Below are 20671 nucleotides of genomic sequence, written 5' to 3'. Positions count from 1 at the left end.
TGGGCATTTCAGAACTGGTGTGGATCTGCTTAATTTCTTGAGTATGATGATAAGTATATCAAAATGCTGAAACTGTTGAGAAGTGTTAAAAATTTGTTCTTAGAGATAGTAACAGCAGTCCAGCAACCAGTTGTGGTGTACTTGTTGATCAGGACTTGTATTGCTTTTTATTATGTAGTTGTTTTGCCTTAAGGTAAAAGCTTAGAGCAAAGAGAACCCAACGGACAACTTCATGTCGCATAGAAGCGTTTCCCTGCATTTATGCAAAGCACAGTGAGCCCAGGCAGTTTCTGTCCTGTGCTTAGTAGCTGCAAAGGGCTATTCTGGCCAAGGGTAGAAATTTTTCTCTGGTTTTCTTCTCCGCCTCTGACTTTGTTTTGCTTTGCAGGACTACAAAGCTGATGAAGACCCAGCGTTATTCCAGTCCGTCAAGACCAAGAGAGGCCCTCTGGGACCCAACTGGAAGGTACTGGATGCTGACCTTTCTGACAGGCAGAGTCTTGGCAGCAGGACACTTGACAGGTCCTGAGTCTGGAGGAGCTGGCGACGTTTAAGTGAAAAATAGAAATGGCACAAAAACAGTTTTATTTGCGATAAGGACTCACAGCCAGTTGCAGTTGGCCAGCAAGTCTGTGCTGCATTAACAAACAGAACAGAGCCAGGCTGTCACTTTGAGCATAATGCTATTCTGATAACTCTTACAAGAGACAAGTGATTTAGTCTTTGGGGATTGTAATGTTCTCTTTTGAGACTTGAAGCAGTACAGAAGTCTATGTTAAATGAAGGTTGATAGTTTTAAATTTAGTCTTAGTAAAAACTGAACAAGTTCACCCTCCCCGGGCTCAGGTTCCTGGCCTTTTAATAGTTATCTTTTGGAAAGCAGGGCACCAGAGAGCAGTCTTGATGGCAAGTGGTTGTTGTCTAATAAAGAGCACATCCTTATTTTTATTTCTGGAAGGAAAGCAATGTCCAGGTAGTAATTTAAATCGCTATAGAAATATAATGGATTTTAAAGACATCCGCTAAACCAAATGACAACCCCTTAGAGAAGGCTTAATGTGTTGATGGCCAGTTATTACAGCTAATTTGACAAGAGAAGAGGAGCATAAAAACCTAAACATGCCCAAAGCAGATTCTCTACCAATGGGATTTTACTTGGTAACCAATCTGTTTATGCTGAAGCCAGTCACGGGTCATTAACAAATGGTGTCTAGGTGCTAGCTGTTGCCTGTAGATAGGGGATTACTGTAACAGCACCACAAGAACCCAGTGAGTGGCTCTCCACGGGTGTTGGACTGTTTGGGACTGTCTTGCACATCAATTAAAATGAAGAATGAGTCTGACTTTCTTCTCTAAGAAATGATTCATAATTATCTTATTTTCACATTTGTTCTCTGAGTAGAGTTTGGTTCAAGATTCTACCAGTTTAATGGCCATGACTAGAGACTCAATACCCAGAAAGTGATATATGTCTCTTAGAAATTAAGGGACAAGTTCAGTATATGTGTTCTAAATTTACTCTAATGGATTTAAAAACAAAAAACAAAAAAACACCCCCTTCAAGATTTCTCGCCATGAACTTTAGAACTCACCCTGAGTCAGAGGAGAAGCCTTTTCTCTGAGATTTAACAGATTTAACACAGGCTTTGAGAGAGAGAGAGAGAGAGAGAGAGAACTGTGCTGGAATGGACAGGAGGCTGCTTGCGAGGCTGCCGGGGGTCCTCACAGGCTGTCTGGTCCCAGTAATACCAGCTCCTCTTTTCAGGGAGTAGACGGGGCCGTGAGCTTGAGACATGGAGGTGAATTAAATCTTGCATTTTCTTCACATTGTCAGTTTTTCAAGCATAAACTTGAAAAGGTGGTGCTATATAATGTGGTGGGCTGTTTATGTTGGGTGCCTGTCTTTCTTGTAGGAACTCCTAGCCAGTTTTACAAAAGACAGCAAATGTAGCTTGACATTCTGATTTCTACCTGATTTCCAACCTTTGGGAACTAGGGATATGACATTTACTGCTTTTTTATTTATGGTTTGTACCTCTGTAACTAACATTGCTTTGTCTTTTTATTATCCGTTAATGGTTACTTAAACTTCTAGAAGAGGTTTAAGTTTTAGAAATGTGAATTTTGCATTTTTTCAGGTTGCAGTGTAGGGAATTTTTACCCCCTGTGTGTGTGTGTGTGGCGGGGGGATTGAACAGTAGGTGATTTCTCAGGAAGCGTGTGGCTGATCATGATACCATTCTATCCGTTTGCCTGTCAGTTGTTAAACTTGAGCCAGATGATGGCAGGTGCAGCTACTCCATAAGTTGGGTTACTGTTTAACTGGATTTCAGTTAGTTATCATGATCTCAGAAATAACTTAGGTAGTCAAGAATAACTAAGGAACCCATCGCTTACTGCTGAGATGGATAATGAAAAGTAAGAAGGATTGACTAGTCAGTGATACAGCTGGAATCATAGGAACCTAGGGACTGACTTGCCCTTATCGACATCCTCTGCCTCTGTTCAGCAGACCCTACTTGCATGGCACCAAAGGGAGCCCCATGGAAGGATGATAGCTGAAGGTTTCTGTCCTTCTGAAATACGGGAATAGGGAAGAAGTGCATGGTGCTCGGGGCAGAGGGGAAGGAGAAACCCCGTTGTGGACCTGCTCCCCCAGGGCTGTATGTCACAGTGCTCCGGACCGAGTGCTGCCTTGCCTGGTGGTCCTGCTGCGCTCCAGAGGCGCTCCGTGCCCCTCCGCAGACTCGCCTTACCAGAACACATTCCAGAGTGCATCCACCGCCCCGTGCACACCCCATGATCTCTTTGAAACTTCCCTTTACTTATCCCACAGTGGTATTTTCCTTCTGAATTATTACAGTATTTACTGCTTGTCTGCACCAGACTGGATGAGGGATAAGAATCTTTTTCTTGGTGCCAGGCACTATATGAGGTTGTATTTAATCTTCACAGTTTTCCTATGGGGTAAATACAATTGCTTCGTTTTATAGATGAGAAACTTGGCCAGAGAAATGCAGATAATAGTCACAGGAGAAACGTCTGCTGTTTCTGTCATACTTGATTCAGTACTCATCACAGAGATGTATAAGGCATGGAGACATAGCAGATTTTCACCCCTAATCCAGAGACACTGGCTCACCAATACGTACCTTTTTGCCCTCCTGTATCATGGCAGGGGTGTGGCTCTCTTATTCATGATATTTGCCAGAATTTGATACTTCTTTTAATACCAGTTATATTTCCAGTGGTCTGGGAAGCTGTTAGGAGACAGTGGCGCTAGGAGAGACCCATTAAAAACCCATCAGGAATCTTACAAGTTGTGAGTTAAATAACTTAACTCTGAAGCGTGTTTCCACATCTCTAAGTTGGGAATGACGACAGAGGATGAGGTGGCTGGATGGCATCACTGACTCGATGGACGTGAGTCTGAGTGAACTCCGGGAGTTGGTGATGGACAGGGAGGCCTGGCGTGCTGTGATTCATGGGGTTGCAAAGAGTCGGACACGACTGAGCGACTGAACTGAACTGAACTGAACTGATGGTTTGTGTGAGAACTAATGAGTGTTATATTCCCAGCAGAGAGGGAGTGGACAATAAATGGTAGCTTTTTCATTGTTGTCATGCTTTTGTCTTTGAAAATAAAAAGCCTCTATCATCTTCTGGACTTAGTGAGATCAGTGAATATGCTACCTTGTTTGGGACATAATTATTCCTTTTCTTTGTCTAGTGTCCAGGGGTTCCCATGGTTTCGGTGTTTGGGGATTGATTGTCCATCACATCCTGGTTCACCTGTCCTTACCCCTCGTGGTTATGAGTGTTTAATGGGTGCTTGACCCAGGGTCCGTCGTAAAGCAGAGGCTGCACAGTTTTAGAGCCTTTGCTAGCAGGGGGTCATGGGGTTACCAGGGAATAATAGATTTTCATGTATTCTGTATTTGTTAAGAATACAGACTTCTTTAGTTTATGGTATGATACATAGGTTTTTAATTTTTTTAAAAATTACAAACCTAGAGGTTCAGACTTTAGTTGTATATATATTCATTTTCCTTCTAAAAAAAGAATTTTTAAAATCTGAGCACATGAATTATATTTTGCTATTTAGGTCTCAACACTTGATTGAGTCTGCATAATAATAGAGTATTTTATAACCTGATAAACATTTTTGCTTCAAGGTAAAACCATGCATTTCTCATGGATATAAGTCTGTTTCTTCTGTGTAGTATTATACATATATGTATGTGTAGATTATACACATCCATATTGTGGTTCATTTTGTGTTGTGATTGGTTGTGATTACCAATACCAGTGACTTATCCATTTACATGTGGATGCCTTTAATTTTCCAGTTTGCTTTCTCTGATGGGTGAGGAGTTGTCATGTTAACCAACTGAAACAACACCTTTGAAGATTATAGCATGGTCTAATTTTCTTATATGATAGTTAATGATTAGGCATGTTTCCACTGTTTCCCCATCTATTTCCCATGAAGTGATGGGACCAGATGCCATGATCTTCGTTTTCTGAATGTTGAGCTTTAAGCCAACTTTTTCACTCTCCACTTTCACTTTCATCAAGAGGCTTTTGGGTTCCTCTTCACTTTCTGCCATAAGGGTGGTGTCATCTGCATATCTGAGGTTATCGATATTTCTCCCGGCAATCTTGATTCCAGCTTGTGCTTCTTCCAACCCAGTGTTTCTCATGATGTACTCTGCATATATGTTAAATAAGCAGGGTGACAATATACAGCCTTGACGTTCTCCTTTTCGTATTTGGAACCAGTCTGTTGTTCCATGTCCAGTTCTAACTGTTGCTTCCTGACCTGCATATAGGTTTCTCAAGAGGCAGGTCAGGTGGTCTGGTATTCCCATCTCTTTCAGAATTTTCCACAGTTTATTGTGATCCACACAGTCAACGGCTTTGGCATAGTTTCACCCTTAGTGTGTATTAATTATGCAACTCCTAAGAGGATACCAGAAGAGCCATTCTGTTTCTTCCAGAAGCTGAGCTCCGCAGGAGCAGTACATGATTAGTTCCAGCCGTATTTTGGGCCCTTGAATGCCTCTGTTCTTGGACAGAGCTGAAGAACTGGGTGTGGACGGATGGGGTGTCCCACTCGGATGCGAAGAGTGCATTGACAAGATGGGCCTCTTGTGTCTTCCTGACACTGTCAGGGACAGAAACTTTTCTTCGTGCGTTTCACTTGAAGGGTGAACTTGTGATTTCAATTGTACTTGGTGTCACTCCTGGAGTAATTGGACACAAGCATGAAGCACATGTCAGAGTTCTGATTAGTAAAATGGTTGTGAGCTACAAAAATATTAAGTGTGGAGACATGGAAAATGTGACCAATCATTCTCTCCCAGGCAGTAAGCTTTGCTGTCATTATTATTGTGAAACTTACTATATGAGTTTAACCTACGGTTAGTTTAATCTTTTGAACTTTATCCCATGTTTACTTCTTCCATTTGACAGCCTTTGCCCATATAGGAACCTCCTGACTCTGAAACTTTCTGAGTGTCATCATCGACGCCCTGCTCATGGCCCTTGGTGTGTCCCACGTCAGGGACACAGTTCACAGGTTCACACTCCCTCCCTTCCCCCACCCACTTCATCCCCACCCTCCAGACTCTCAGCCTGTAGGCCCCATGTCCAGCGTGCTTGATATGTACAGTGCTAAGTACAGGAGTCTGTCTGCTCAGCGTAGATACTCAGGAAGTATCCACTGAATTCAGGTTAGCCATCTTAAGTAAACATCAGTGTTAGACATGCCATGTACTTACAGAGAATGTAACGTCCAGTGTTGGCCTGTCCACATGGCTGCCACAGTCGGAACAGATTAAGGGAGTGGCTGGGGATGGTAGAAGCGGGCTCTGCTTGAGATTTCGGCACACATACTTGACACACGTAGTGTAATCTTCTGTTGATGTTTACTGATGGGTGCACTGGCAACAGCCCCAGCAGTACGTTTATTTTTAACTTTTCTTTAGTGAAATCTGGGCTGGAAACTTAACCTTACGAAATCAGCAGGCTGAAATTGAGCATTCAAATTGTCTAAAATTGAAAAATTAAAATATGAAGGGGGTGTGAGCCTTACAGAAACCGCTGTGTCCTTGCAAAATGTTAACTGGTTAAATGCAGCGTATATCTGTTCTGTCTTTATCCCAACACATTTTAAATAGGAAAGAGTATATGTGCAGTTGACATGTAGGATGAAACTGCGGAGCACATTTTTAGAAAATGATTTTGAAGAATGCCTTTGGGGTTTCCGCCACCCCCCTTTTACATTTGTGTATGTTGTCACAGATCCAAGAAACCAGTTCTCATGAGCGCATGGGCTGATTGCTCGCCATTCCGGTTAAACACGCTGCGCTTTGTTTGATTCCGTTGTGTGGCTTCAGTATACGCTACTCTCCCTTAGGCCTTGTCCGCATGCCTCAGGGTAACCTAATATGTGTCGTTAAATTAAAAACATGATTTGAGTTTAGAGGTTCTGTTTATAGTTAGAAACGTGAAATGTAAGGAATTCAGTGAATACACAAACTATTTAAATACAATTTTGGAAACATTTCACAACTAGCTGGTACTGCAGCTGAAATTCAATCATGGAGACGAGCGATTGGGGTTCTTCTGTTAGCCCGTGACTGTTTTTTATAGAACTTCTGATTCTTACATTTGGGTAACCCACCATCCTTTACCTTTTATTTTCAGTTGCTCTTTTCAGTTTTCATGCCATAATCTGTATAAAACTTGTATTTTCATTAAATACAAGTTAATTTTATTTTCTCCTATATTAGGTTAGGAAGTGTTAGGGTTGGGCTGGATTGGAATTAGCTGTGAATGATCCACGTTTAGATTATGGCTTTATTTGTTAGGGGATTTTTTTTTTTTCCAACTGGTGGAAGAGGAAAGAATCAGAAAACATTTGTATTGTTGAAGGCCAGAGAGCAGACTCTGCCCTGGGCCAGCATCGCTTGAGTCTCCTGAAGGCTGGGCAGACCAGCCAAAACTCCTTTGGGGTATCTAGATTCTGGAACACTGCTCAGAATATGGGGTCGCAATATTTTGTCCCATTTAGATTTTTCACATTTTTTAAAGGTTACACATTTTTTCATAAGAATACTTCTGGTAACTCTGAAGAGTTGATAATATTTTACTCTACATTTATACCTCATTTTTGCTTTAGAAGTTTAAGATGAGGAAAAATTAAATATGGACTGGACTAAAGTTATATATTAAAGATCTTAATTCAACTTTTAGCTTTGATTTATGAACCATCAAAAATAGGCAGAAAAACATTTATTGTTGTAATCAAAGGTGAATGAAGATTTAAAATAGATCCCAGATACTAATAATTTAAGGCAAAGTAAATTGTTGTCCTAAAATACTCAGCTGACAGCAAAAACTTCTATTAATAAGTCTTATTTTTTTAAGTATATTAGTTTTTTCTTGATTATAAAATGATACATGTTTATGAAGTTTTGAAAAAAGGCAGTTGTAGCCTCACCATTTAATTATTGCTATTTGTTATATTCCCTAATTCACAGTTTATTTTGTTATAGATGTTTATGCTATACACAGATACCTATTTATACTCATACTGTGCTTTTTATTCCTTCATGTAATAGCCCATTGTTTGGAAGACCTAGGAGGTATTTCACCAGCTCTTTCAGTGGGTATGGCATTTACTAAGTCCAAGGTTGTGCTGTTGTAAACTGATCTGCAGGGTTGTTATTTTCTTACCTGATGAATTGGGATACATTTCTGAAAGTAGAATTATCAGGTTGAAGTGTATATGGCATCTATATAAGATATAAGCAGCTTTAAGACTTTTTAGTTACTTAGTGTCAGACCATTGCCCCCCCCAGAAAGATTATGCCAAGATTATGCTTTTTTTTAACCACTTATAGTCAAGTTCATTATTTTCTGTCATCATTAAGTAATGGAGACTTTTCTTAAGTTATTTTCTTTGTCACTAGTTTTAACACCATAGCACAGATGAAGAGGTGAATTGCATAAGTCATCTTTAGATTGGGTGAGATCTCAAATACGACAGATGTTAATAATGTAATATAATAATAGTAATACAGTATTAGTAACTGAAAATATATAACTTATGTGTTCTCATCTTTCTCCAAGGCTCTTTAAGATTATGTTTCTGTGTGTCACCTCTCTGCCTCCCCCTTGCGTGTTGATATTATGGAGAATTAGGCCAAGAAATAAGGGCAGCAGGCTGTTTGTTCACTTGTTTATTTTTTAATTGATTTCCATATTCTTCCCTGAACTTTTTTTTTAATAATTGGATAGAAAACCAAAAGCAGATTGACTATACCTTTTACGTCTGTGGACGAGAGCTCAGAGAGCTGGTTCCTTTCTGTCCTATCACTCACAGTTTCTAAACTACATTCTGTAGACCAGTAGATTTTGTCAATTACCAGTAGTCGTTTTAATTGGTTTGAGCAGCCTGCCAAAGTCACTAGGAAGATGTGAGAAGCAAACTCGGGTGATTGTTGGAATCACGTGTGTGTGCTCTGTTCTTGGAGGCCCGGCTTGGTGTAGGCATGTGTGTATTAAATTTAACTTACTCTTTAATTAGAACCATGCTTTATCCTGCTGTTTTTATAAAATGGGGGGAGGGGTGGGTGGCTTCTGAAGAGCTGGTGTTCTAGAAACACCCAGGGTTCTCACTTAGCACAGGCTGTCTAGCGACTTGGAGTTTGAGAATGAAGCTCTCAGTAATCCATAATTAATAGGGACCTTGGAATGTTCCATTCCTGGAAGGTGTCTTAGGGCTAATCCGTGGTGTATCAGAGGTTCTCCACCAAGAGGACGTTTCAGCCAGAGTTGGTGGGCAGGAGGATATTCGTTAAGCCTGGGCATATTATAGAATAAAATGCAAAACTATAGCAAGTTTTAAGATGAGCCATTGGACATGAGGGACATGAGCCTAGCTCCTGTAGCCCTGGGCCAGCCCCACCCCTCACACCCAGCTCACACCCCTGCTTTCAGTGGCACATCAGTGGGGGATAAGTAGGTCAAATGGAGCCCAGTGTTCACTTCTACTGGCTGGCGGGGGCGGGGAAGAACCCCGACTACATTACATAGGTTACTTTGCAGCCCAAGCCCCTTACTCCTAGTCTGGCACTGCTGTTAGGCGTGCCTCACTGTGTTAAATGCCTTATTCTGCGTACACCCAGATGTACTTTATGTGAGCGTTGTCACTGACCCTCATTGGATAAGAGCGCACCTCCACACTGGCTCATCGCTTATTGAAAAAATGATCTGTAAACGACCAGCCTTGTCATTGACATTTCAACGAGGCTGGGCCCTGAGAAGCTCGCTGCCCGCTGGGGAAGGCTGTGGACTGACTTGTAGACCCCAGAGCCCAGTTCAGTTAAGTGCAGGGCCTGCAGGTCAGAGATGGGAGTCCAGGGCGCAGCACCCACAGTAGGTGCCCTTCTGGCAGAGACTGTCGGCGCCAAGGGTAGTGCTTTCATCGTTGCTTTTATACACAGTTACTTTCCTGTCTACCAGCCACCTGTGTCCTCTGATAACACCTAGCACAGATTGGGTTGTAAATGATGCCCAGTTAATACTTGGTGAATTAAACTTGTTCACAAATTAAGGGTGTGTGTGTGTGTGTGCACACGTGCGTGCACACACACATGTACCCATCCATGCTGAATTTTAACATTGTTCTCTGTTTTATGGGAAGGAAATTGGAAAAATAGAGCTATAAGCTAGTCAAGTTTCTCTGCTGACATAGAACTCACCTACGAAAGGACAGTTTGCTGTATGTAATGTTTGTATTTAAATGCTTGTGGTGCTGCCTCATTGATTTAATCCATGTACCAGGTCATTATTCAGAAGGTGAAATGTTATTACAGAAGACGTTTTCTGAGAAAAGATGATCAATCATGCAGGTCTCTACAGAACTTTTGAGTCCTATTAATAATACCAAAGTGGAATTTTTTTTCATGTATCATAGAATTCACTTGAAACTGGAACATTATTGAGGGTTTGAAGGGGGAGGTGGGGGGAAGTGAAATGTGGCCTGGTTGCTATGATTACATAAATGAAGAATAATCTTGAGGCTTTAGAATAAGACCCAGAAATTCATCATTTAAAAAATGCATGTACCTGTGGCTGGCTGGAAACACTTGCTCACACACAGCGAAGTTGCTGCCAGTGGAGAGCGTGTGAGGGAGGCGCAGCAGGCGGCAGGGGCGCCTGGGGTGGCTGCACCGGTGCCGGTGTCTCGAGTGCTGGGTGACCCTGAGAGCAGTGAGCGAGAAGGGGAGGACCCTTGTAAAAGGCATGTGCCTTTTCACCCCGTAATTTAGTTTCTGTAGAAAGGGCCCCTCTAACTTGCTACTCTTTTGAGAAACTTTCTTGAAAAGCTGTTTTGCATATTCAAGTTACTCTTTGAACTCTATGTAAGAATAAAGGAGAGAGAACTAATGCATGCTCAGCTGAGTCCCACCAGCTAAGCACGGAGCATACATACCCTGCCTTATTTAGTCCTGATGACAGTCCTGAGATATGGCTGTGCTCTTGGAAGTACACCAGGACTGAGCCGGGAGATGGCAGGACAGCCCTTGCCCTCCCCACTGCCGGGGGTCCCCACCTCTGCCACCTGGGAATCTTTGAGCCTGACCCACCTTCCGGGCTGGACTGGGAGGTCCAGGCGCAGGTCTGAGGCTGCCTTCGCTCACTGCTGTGGGCCCCTCCCAGGCTCTCTGCTCCAGCAGGCAGGCATTCCGTCTCCTGCACTCACCGCCGTGGGAGAACCCCATGATGCACAGTGGGTCCATGGTGAGGACACTGAAGTGTGCGCTGAGCTCCTGGTTCACACTCTCCCCCAGCTCACCCCTCTCCCCCAAGTAAACCTGCTCGTGTGTTGTGCCAGGACAGCCGCCTGTGCTGAGTTGCACCACAGAGATCATCAGCAGTGCTGTGGGTTGCAATGCCCACCCCCCACCAATTTTTATAATGAAAAATTTCAAAAGCAGTCAAGAAACCAGAAGCAGAGAACTGTAAACACCTCCACCTAGATTTGACAGTTGTTAACACTTTGTCGTGTTTGTTTTTTCCCTCCTTTTCTGCCTCCTCTCACTCCTTCTCTCCACTCCAATTTTTTTTCTTTTCTTATTTCTGAACCTAAAAATCCAGAGTAAGTTTTCATACTCTTGGACCTAGGGTAACATGTTTTGAGAATCCAAATTCTAATTGCTTTTTTGTTTTCTTATGAAAGTAAATTATAAACATTTTGTTTTTCCAATCCAGATAGTTCCCCACCCTTTCTCCCTTGCTTTTTTTTCCCCCCATTATTTTCCCTTTTGTATCCTAACTCTCAACTACATTTAAACTATGAGATATAATTACTCGTGGAAATTAAAGTCCTGACGCGTGGAATTTGCTTCCAAATACTTGGTGATGATAGATGATTTTTGCTACTACATACCTTTTCATGTCCCCTCATTTGGTTGGAAAATACCTCAATTAACAGCAGTGCCCCTGCGCTTGCCAGCGCTAGAAGACAAACTTCCTCATGGTGTTCTTACTGAGGCCCCAGCACATCCACGGTGGGAGTGCAATAATGGCGTTAGGAAGACCTCCACGTAGTAAAGGCGTGCTATTGACACGATGTGAATAGAATTTGGTACTTAATGTGAATTCCGAATAGTGTGATTTGAGGCAGAGCGCTGTGCCTGTTAAATTGTAGAAACAGGAAGTAGCCTGCTCTGTGGAAGGAGGGTCGGCAGCACGGGAATGCTGCTGCTTTTGCTAAAATGATTTCAGATTCTCAGGTACCCGCATTAAACCATACAGTGTGATTTTCTTCGTAGACGTCTGTGATGTTGTTACACAGCAGTCAGCTTTAATCAAGACTTAAACGTTCAAGTCGCGATTTCCCATTTTTGCTTTTCCTCATCCAGAAGGAGCTGGCAAACAACCCTGACTGTCCTCAGATGTGTGCCTACAAGCTGGTGACCATCAAATTCAAGTGGTGGGGCCTGCAGAGCAAAGTAGAAAACTTCATCCAGAAGGTAAAGCCTGTCCCAAACGCTGTGACTAAGTGTGGGTTAAGACTGCAGGTAGCCGTGAGTGGGGTGTTGTCTCTCTTGCCACCTTTTCCTTCTCATTTGGGTGAAATTCTTGTCCCAGTATAATGCCTCTCTGCCCTCCTTTTTCTCCCTACAAACAGCAAAATCAGACACCAGCGGAGGCTCTAAGGGGCTTTCTCTGGGGAAGAGCAAAGCATTCTTTTTGTGCCAAGTGCTTTCCTGATGGCTTACCCGGCTCTTCTGTGCGGAGCCCTTGGCATGTCCCCAAGGGAACCTGGATCCCGGCCCTGGCTGGAGGGGAGAGGCCAGGCCTTGCTGTTGAGGCTCCTCTGTTCCTGGTGGGCCCACAGGTCTCTCCGGACGGTGCTCTCTGTGAACTTCGCACTTTCTGGTGGGACGTCCTCCTCGGAGGTCCTCGCTGGGAATGGTTACGCCGAACCTGCAGTGACATGATCTGAGGATCCTGGTTCTCATTACCTCTTTTTTATGTCTTCATTCAAGAGATAGTAACACAAGTGTTTTGATCTAGAAAAAGGGGAGAATTGCAGTTGCATAGATACTGGTGATTGTAATCTTGTAGGGAATATGAAAGTTTCTTTGGTATTTAATTTTCCTGTACGGTGAATAATTCATAGATGTCTGTGAATTGTCTCCATTGTCATTATTTAGAAGCCCCTGTGTTATCTTGGAACTTCCCACAACTAGTTGTATCTGAGTTTCACCGTCACTTCTACTTTTAAACTGTAACTGATCTAACTTTTTTTTTTTTTTTTTTTTTAAAGGGTCTTAAATTATTCCTAAGCCTGCTTGCAGTTGGCCATAGCAGGCACTATGAACACTGGCTCTCTTTCTTCCTCTTGGATCAGAATAATAGGTTAACAAGCCAGTTCTGATAAAGAAGTTACACATATAATTGATGAGGTCCCTTCTGTTCACGGAAAAAAAAATTTAAGTTGAAGATTGTCCAGAAATATTAAAGTACTCACTGTTCATTGCACTTTTCTCTCTTCTCTGGAAAGTATAGTAAAACTTAAATAATCCAGCAGTTAAAGCCACGAATTACATACGTTAAAGTCACTAATTTTATGTATGCACACACACACACACATACACATACATATATATACCTATTAATAGTAATACTAGAGCAGGAAAATAAATGGAGAGTATGTAGTAATTCCTAATTTAATAAAACATCTTATTCTGAAGAATCCAATTCTTCCAGTACCTGCTATATTCCGCCTCACAGTATTTCTTTGAATTGCAGGGGAAAATGACAATGTATGGTTCTGTAGCAGAAGTCAGATTGACCTTAGGTCATTGACATTAGAAAAATGTAAAAATAAGCTGGGTCTGGCTGGAGCTCGTGTTGGATCTGAACGCGTCAACCACGTTTTTTACAGTTTCTGACAAATCATTCTGCCTTTGCAAGGAGAATCCTTTCACATTTCTCAGGGAGATGTTTCTTTTTATTTTGCTTTACAAAATGTTAATAGGATGGAATTAAGATTTTCACTAATTGAAACAGTGGTCTTTTCAAGCCAAGAATATGTCATTTCATGGGTTAACTGGGGCATATAAAGCAAAAAATGTTTTTAATGTTAGAGTTTTGCCATCTTACAATACTTTCTTTTGTTTTAAAAGCAAGAAAAAAGGATATTTACAAACTTTCATCGCCAGCTTTTTTGTTGGATTGACAAGTGGATTGATCTGACAATGGAAGACATTAGGAGAATGGAAGATGAAACTCAGAAAGAACTAGAAACAGTAAGACTTCATTCTGTGGAAATTCTCTGATTTCCCTTTTCTAAAACTGTGTCCGTGCTTAATAAGTTTAGATTTAAAATGAGGGCAAGTGTTATTGAAAGCCATTTCTTCCTGTCTATATCCTTGTTAAACTCTGGTTTCTTAGACACTAATATCTTTCTATTCTGATTTCTCTTTTATTGAGCATCTTTATGCAAGTAGACTAGAACTCTGTTGATCTAGAATTTGTTACCCGTAAAATGTCCACTGGTTTTGTATTCCCTTGCACGTGCTGGTTCTCTGTGATGGTGCCTGGTTCACAGTCCTTTTAGGCATTCGCTTAACTTAGGCCAAGTTGCCTCTGTCATTTTATTATCACAATAGGTTATTACTGCTAGTACAGTAAGTCCTAGTTCCCTCTTCTGTAGCCAAGATAAGAAAGCTAGTGGTATTGTCACTGATTCCAGAAGTGCCTCCTCCCTCCCACAGCCAGTAACGACTCCTTATTTCTTACAAGCTTGGGGCAGAAATCCAGGTGATCCCTGGGATGGAGGCCTGCGGGCCACGTCTCAGAAAGTGCAGCCCATCCCAGCTCCTCCCCATACCTGTGAGCCAGCCCTGCAGCTCGCGAGCACCCCCTTCCTCCCAGAGCGGATGGTTCTTCCCCACCTACTCTTGCCTGTGTCTGGTTTTGCTTTTGCTCCAGGCTGCGCTTCTCAGTTGAAAGTAAGGCCCCGCAAGGGATGTCCAGCGAAGGCTCTCGGTTTCCATGCAGTCATCCAGAGTCCTGCCAGCAGTCCCAGTTTGGGAAGCTCCGCAGGCAGGAGGGGAGTATTTGACGAACGCCTGTGTGTGAGGCAGGAACTCCATTTAATCACAGGAGACTGGCAGCAAATCAGGTTCTTTGGCACAGAAGGAAATCTATTTGTCTGGCACATAGCATTGTAAAGAATCTGTGTTTAAAATTGCTTACTTTTGGTGATTACAGCAGATCTGCTTCTAATTAGCTTTATACAAACCTTCTGAGAGGACTAGCACATATTTTCTTTATAAGGCAATAAAATGTTTTAACCTTATCTTATATGTAAAGTAAACTTTAAGCAGCCTCCAGCTTATGAATGGATTTTGTTCCAAAAGTTTTTAAGTTCAGTTTTTGAAATTTGGAACATGTTTCCCCCATAGTAACAACATTATAAATCAGGGTTTGGTTTGCAGGCCAGCCAGTAGAGGCCTCGCCGACCTCAGTTCCTCACACTAAACGGCATGGCTCTGAGTTCTGGGCCTTGGGAGCGGGGTGATAGGATGGCTAGTACAGAAGACCGCCCCTTGCCCGTACTTCTAGGCTGGCCCCAGGCGGGATGTTTAAACAGGCGAGAGTAAGCTAAGGGTGCTTGCTATCTTCCTGTGACGCCTCTGTCCCACATCTGTCGCACTGTTTCTCTCGAGTCAGACGCCCTTCTCTAAGCAGCGCCCTTCACCACCACACGGTCTCGGCCCCTTTCCCCGCCTTGCCTGGTTCCACTCCTGCCGGGTGCTCCAGGCTCCAGAGAGCCACCAGCTCTGCCTCTAGCCCCTCCAAGCCACGGGTGTCAGCTGAACACTGAAAAGAAAGACCAGGGTTACACCCTCATCCTTAGTAAGTTTATGGTACAGCTTTGGCATCTCCAAAAAGGGATTTGCCAGCACCAGTTAAAAAACCAAAAACGGACTTCCTTGTGCTGGTTTGAACTCTCAGGAAGGAGGCTTTCTTTTGATTTCTGTGCTGAGGCCCCACTCCTATCATGAGGAAGGGTGGTGATGGCCAAAGGGTAGCGGGCGGAGCCCTCAGGCAGACGGCTGAGGCCGCCTCTTTCCCGGGGTGGGGGGCGGCGCTCACTTCCCTGTCAGCGTTTTAGTCTCAGACATCCGAGCACAGCGCCACCAGGAGGTGGTGACTGTCCCCCACCTGTGGCGGACCTGCAGGCCCAGCTGCGTCTCCAGGCACACCTGTCAATCGTGAATTGGGAATTGCACTTGAAAAGAAGGTGTCAGGTAGTCACACAGAAACCCAGCTTATCAGAAAACATCGTGATTGTACCCATGTGGCCTAAACTGACAGATTCCCTCATAAAGTGGGTAGGAATCTGTCCTTGGTTCAGGGTTGGGAGTCCATGGCAGTGTCTTCGTTGAAGTATTTCAAAAATACTTCAAGTCAGATTTCAGGGTTAAGTGCTGGTCATCTTAATGTTAAATCCCACATAGGTTATTTCGCTCCAGGTCACCAGGGACAGCTTTATTCCGCATCACGTTGCTGCTGCTCTGAGCCCTGACGGTTGGTTTGCTGGCGTCTTCTCAGTCTGGGCAGCAGCATGCCTGCAGGCCAGAGTGCCTACCATTTCCACGTCCTCTTCACCACCGAGGCATTTCCCCTTTCCTTGAGGTCTTGTTTCCCTGACACCTGATGGTAGAATTTGATGTGTTGTAGTTCTTTTCTTAATTCTCAAATATTTTAAGAATTGGATTTCTTTCAAATGGGTTTTGGCCCTGGAGAGAAGGCAAAGCATCTCTGAGAGGTCAGGCATGAGAGGAATGCCCGAGCTTGTTATCCCACAGAGAAACACTGAGATTAGGCCCAGCAACTGAAGGAGTACTTAGGGCAGCTTTAGGCTTGTTCTTCCCTGGCCCTTGAGGGGAGGGTGGTGGGAGGGGCTGAGCTCCCTTTGCTCCTTGGTGATGCACCCTTGTGCCCCTGTTTCTCTGTGCACTGTCCCTGTGCGCTCTTGTTCTTCCTTCGCCTCCCGCTCTTAAATACACTTACCGTGAAGAACTCCTCTGAGGGACACTGGTCTCAGAAGCCAGAGGTGGCCACACCACACGGCTTCCTCTGGTCCAAGGACTGTGAAAAAGTGAACCAGACCATCAGGGCATTTTCTCACACTGTGTTGGTGAGCAGTTCGCTCACCCTGGTGATCTTTGATAATTTCACGTCATCAGTCTGCAGGCTTTTGTTTCCTGTTTCCGAGAATAGATATTAACATGTTTTTTTGTGCTGTGTAAGAAAAAAAAGCCTTTTGCAAGATTTTCTTTGGATCAAGGTAACTAGAATGGCCTCAGAACTTCATTTTTGACGTGGATATCTGCTTGTAAACAGGCAGCGGTCACTTCACAATCTCTTCAAGGTCTTTTTCTCCCTTTGCTACTAACCCGATGTAGAGCCTGTGATTTCAGCAGCTCACGATCTTATTTTACGTTTAGATGCGTAAGAAGGGTTCCGTCCGAGGCACGTCGGCTGCTGATGTCTAGATGAGTCCCCTGTAGGGTCAGAGACAATACCAAACTGTGTAAGTGAAGACCTGGGTGAAAAGAATGTTTAAAAACCAGAACCTTTTTGGTAATGGGTAGTTAACTTGCTGAATAGAGACAGTGTGTTAAATGTGGTTTAATTTTTAGAATTTAAGAGAATTTAATATATGTCAGACATAGACAGTGAACACGAGTTACTATCGTATAAGAATTTCATCTGTGGAGCAGGTTGAATGTAGTAATCCCAAGTTAGTTCTTCGTGTTGCAGGCTAGAATCCAGCTGCCAAGCACACTCACTCACCATGCAGCCAATTTCCCATCGATAGCCAGTTACCTGACCTGTTTCTCACTAGGACCTTTTGTGGTTAGTAAGGAAACATATGAAACCATTTAAAATCAAAGATCCTTCATCCCATGCCATGAGGGTCAGTAATTCATTTAATTTGAAATTTTTTCTGAATACCAAAAAGTCCTCCTTCATGTTGACTCTTCAAGTATCTTTACATTTAGCTTTAATATGTGTAAATACACTGGTTTTCATTTCCAGTGTGAAATATTTGTATGGTGTTACTTCGTTCACACACATTTACACGCCAGATAAGAGATTTTCTTATAGGGGAGAAAAGAGAACATCAGAACCTAGCCCACGTGTTGAGACCAGGATGGGTAAACAGAATAGGCAGTATGCCGTTGCCACTTGTTAGCGCTGAACTGTGGCGTTTCCTGAGGAGATGACGAGACAGAGCAGTGCTCCCACCTGCTGTGTCTTTGCTGCCCCCGACATGTACTGCCTGCTCTTCAGCTGCTGCACAAGCGGTGTTCAGTCCTGAAGGAAAGCAGCGCCAAGTAAGAAAGGATGGACTCCACCAGGGCTCCTCCAAAAGCCCTTTTCTTAAAATTCAGTGTTCACGTAAAATTTTTAAAAAATTTATTGTTACTTTCATTAAGTTTTCCTGAGTTTCTGTCATTTATTTCTGCTTCTAATTTATTTTCCCTCTGATGAAACAAAATATTATGCTCTTAGCAAGACCTGAATCAAGAGGTTAAAAAAATGCAGTAGTTGGGGTATACTGTCTGCCAGAAATTTTGCTACATTGAGGATTTTTTCCCTAGAGAATGATTGTGACAAGCTGTGGTCTAACGTTTTTTGTGTGTCTTTTTGTCTTTTTGTATTTTAACACATTGGACTGTCTTTTGCTTTTCTTACAGTTACGTAATCAAGGTCAAGTAAGGGGAACCAGTGCAGCCAGTGATGAGTGAAGAAGAATCTGACCATGTCTTGCAGTGTTGACGTTTCCCAGACGTGTGCTTGTGGGTCTGTGCCCAGAGGCACGGGTCCCAGCTACGTGTGTATATATGTTTGTGTGTGTCAATCTGTAGCTGTATATAAAACGCATGTAGAGCTACAGATCCCAGTACACACACTTGTGTATATATGTACATATAAACATACTGAAGGGATTAGTACAATTTCTCCAAAGTACTGTACCTATCTTCAGCAAGAATGCAAAAGAAAATATTTTCAGTATATATACCTGGAACAGATTTTAATAATTATCAGAGTAATACCATTAATGGATGAATTGACTGCAATGTAATACTAGCTGGTATGTTTCGTAAATGGCAAGTTGTGGACCAAGATAGATATATATATATATACACACACACACACACACACACACACATATATATAGCCTTTTATTACTTTTTTGTTCTTTTAAATCAGTCTCTTATAAATTTTAATTTTAGTCCCATAATCAACAGAATCCCACAGGAAAGTTTATTAAAAATCTTTTGGTATTCCAAGGAATCTGGAATGAAACTCTGAATGTATTTAAAATCATTTGTTTCTGGATTTTCATTACCATACAGCCAAATTGGACAATATCTATTAGTAAAGAGTTACAGGCCAGTTTTTACTTGTTTTCCCCTGAGGTATAAAGCTCCTTTTAAAAAAAATTCCATTTTTTATTGAATTTTTGTATTTTAAATTTCAAGTATTTTTCTACATCAAGTCTAGGAAAAATGGAAATGACGGTCTGTGATTTATTAAAAAAAAAAAAAAAAACACTGTATAATTTTTCAGGCTTCTGTTAGGCAAAGACAGAAATTGATGAAGAAATTAATAGGATTGTAGGCCGTTAAGAAAAACTGGAAGTACAGCACTTCCATGGAGTTCTGTTTCTAAAATGACTGTTTTCTGAAATTACAGCTTGGAAACTATGCAAATGATCTAGATTCCTCACAACTTAACATGGTAGAACACAGATAGTGATGACATTTTGCTCTTTTCGAGTTGAAATACATACTTGGAGGGGGAGATGCTGCATCTGAGACAGGAAGAGATTCAGAGGCAGCTCGAGGCCTGTCTGCACAGGAGACAGAGGCCCAGCCCGTGGCCAGCGCAGCTGCACTCGCTGGGGTGTGCTCTCCTGGGACATCATTGGAACGCACCCTGAACACGCATCGGGAAAACGTAGCCTAGAAGCTGCGGGTCTCCTTTTTTCCTCTTTTTTCCTTTTATTTTTTTTAAAGAAAAGAATAATAGCTAGGTAAGATTTCTATCATCTTTCTCTGTCCAAGTCTAGTTCTTCTCCTGTCAGTCCTGGGAGCTCGAATAGAATCTTATTGAAGCCTTCAGGTCCCAGCCATCTTCTTTAACCTCCCACCGCTCCTGCCCCACGCCAGGCCCCGTGGTCATACCATATTCGTAATCTGATTCGCTGACAGCCCCGCCCTCCCTGCTCCCTGGTTTCCTGCCCTGTGTCCCCACTGAAGTGATCGCAGTGGCCTGGACATGGCTGTGCAGGGTCACTCCCGCGTGGCAGCACCCAGTTCCCCTCGGCTGCAGACCCCACATCGCACGTGTCCTCTGTGTACTCAGGATCAGAACCGACGTCTACTCTCTGGGCACTGCTGTAAGATGGGTTTTGTCAAGAGCATAATCATTGTCTGCAAAGCGTCTGATGCCAGGAAGATTATTGCTAATCTGGTGAAGTAGAGTCTCCCCTTCTCCTTTTAATGAACTTAACTCACTGGCATCTGTAGCATCGTTTGGGAGCTTGGGCGCACATGGAAATGACGGGCCAGCACATGGATTTTAATGTTTTTCTAACAACTGTGGAGATTTGGGGGAATGTGTGGTGAATGTAAAATATCTAGTTTACTTGGAAGTCTCTTGTGTAAATTACAGTAAAACAAAGTAAATGAAATTTAAACAAAAAATAAATTTGATCACAAAATGCCACTTGTGTGCTTGAGTGGTTGTTCACCTGATGCCACGTCTGGTTCAGAGCGCGGTGAACCACCTCTGCTGTTTTTTCAAGAATTCTGCGATGTGCAGCACTGTCACTTTGGGGGAAACTTTTTTTTTTTTTATTGCAAACCTCTGTTCTTGAGGTGTGCCTATGCCACTTTAAGTTGTTACATTTGATTTCTTAAATTTTGTCTCTGAAAGCTGACAGTAAAGAAGTATTATATATTATTCTCAGAGGTTTTCTAAAAAATTATTTTTTAAGGGGAAAATTACGGAAAACCTATAGTTTTGTTTTGAAAACCCATAGTATTTTTTTAAA

General features: G+C 42.7%; 1 protein-coding gene across 3 annotated transcripts in view; it reads left to right on the top strand.

Annotated features, from left to right (window-relative positions):
* Positions 1-20343, top strand: part of PITPNB (phosphatidylinositol transfer protein beta) — a 61309-nt gene extending 40966 nt beyond the window's left edge. The window contains exons 8-12 of one of the 3 annotated variants that reach the window (XM_086348525.1): positions 389-466; positions 11940-12050; positions 13713-13835; positions 17049-17134; positions 18306-20340. In XM_086348525.1, the coding sequence (XP_086204651.1) occupies positions 389-466; positions 11940-12050; positions 13713-13835; positions 17049-17096 (360 nt within the window). In that variant the 3' untranslated portion in view covers positions 17097-17134; positions 18306-20340. Of the gene's footprint in view, positions 1-388; positions 467-11939; positions 12051-13712; positions 13836-17048; positions 17135-18305 lie in introns of all 3 variants that reach the window. The other 2 variants (XM_086348523.1, XM_086348524.1) reach the window with 2 other exon arrangements.
* The last annotated feature ends 328 nt before the right edge of the window (positions 20344-20671 follow it).

The sequence above is a fragment of the Bos grunniens genome, chromosome 17, assembly GCF_055505025.1.
Source record: "Bos grunniens cultivar Pamir isolate PY7600 chromosome 17, Bosgru_T2T1.0, whole genome shotgun sequence".
Taxonomy (NCBI): domain Eukaryota; kingdom Metazoa; phylum Chordata; class Mammalia; order Artiodactyla; family Bovidae; genus Bos; species Bos grunniens.
Note: the sequence above shows the minus strand (reverse complement) of the source record. Positions and strands in the feature narration are given on the sequence as shown.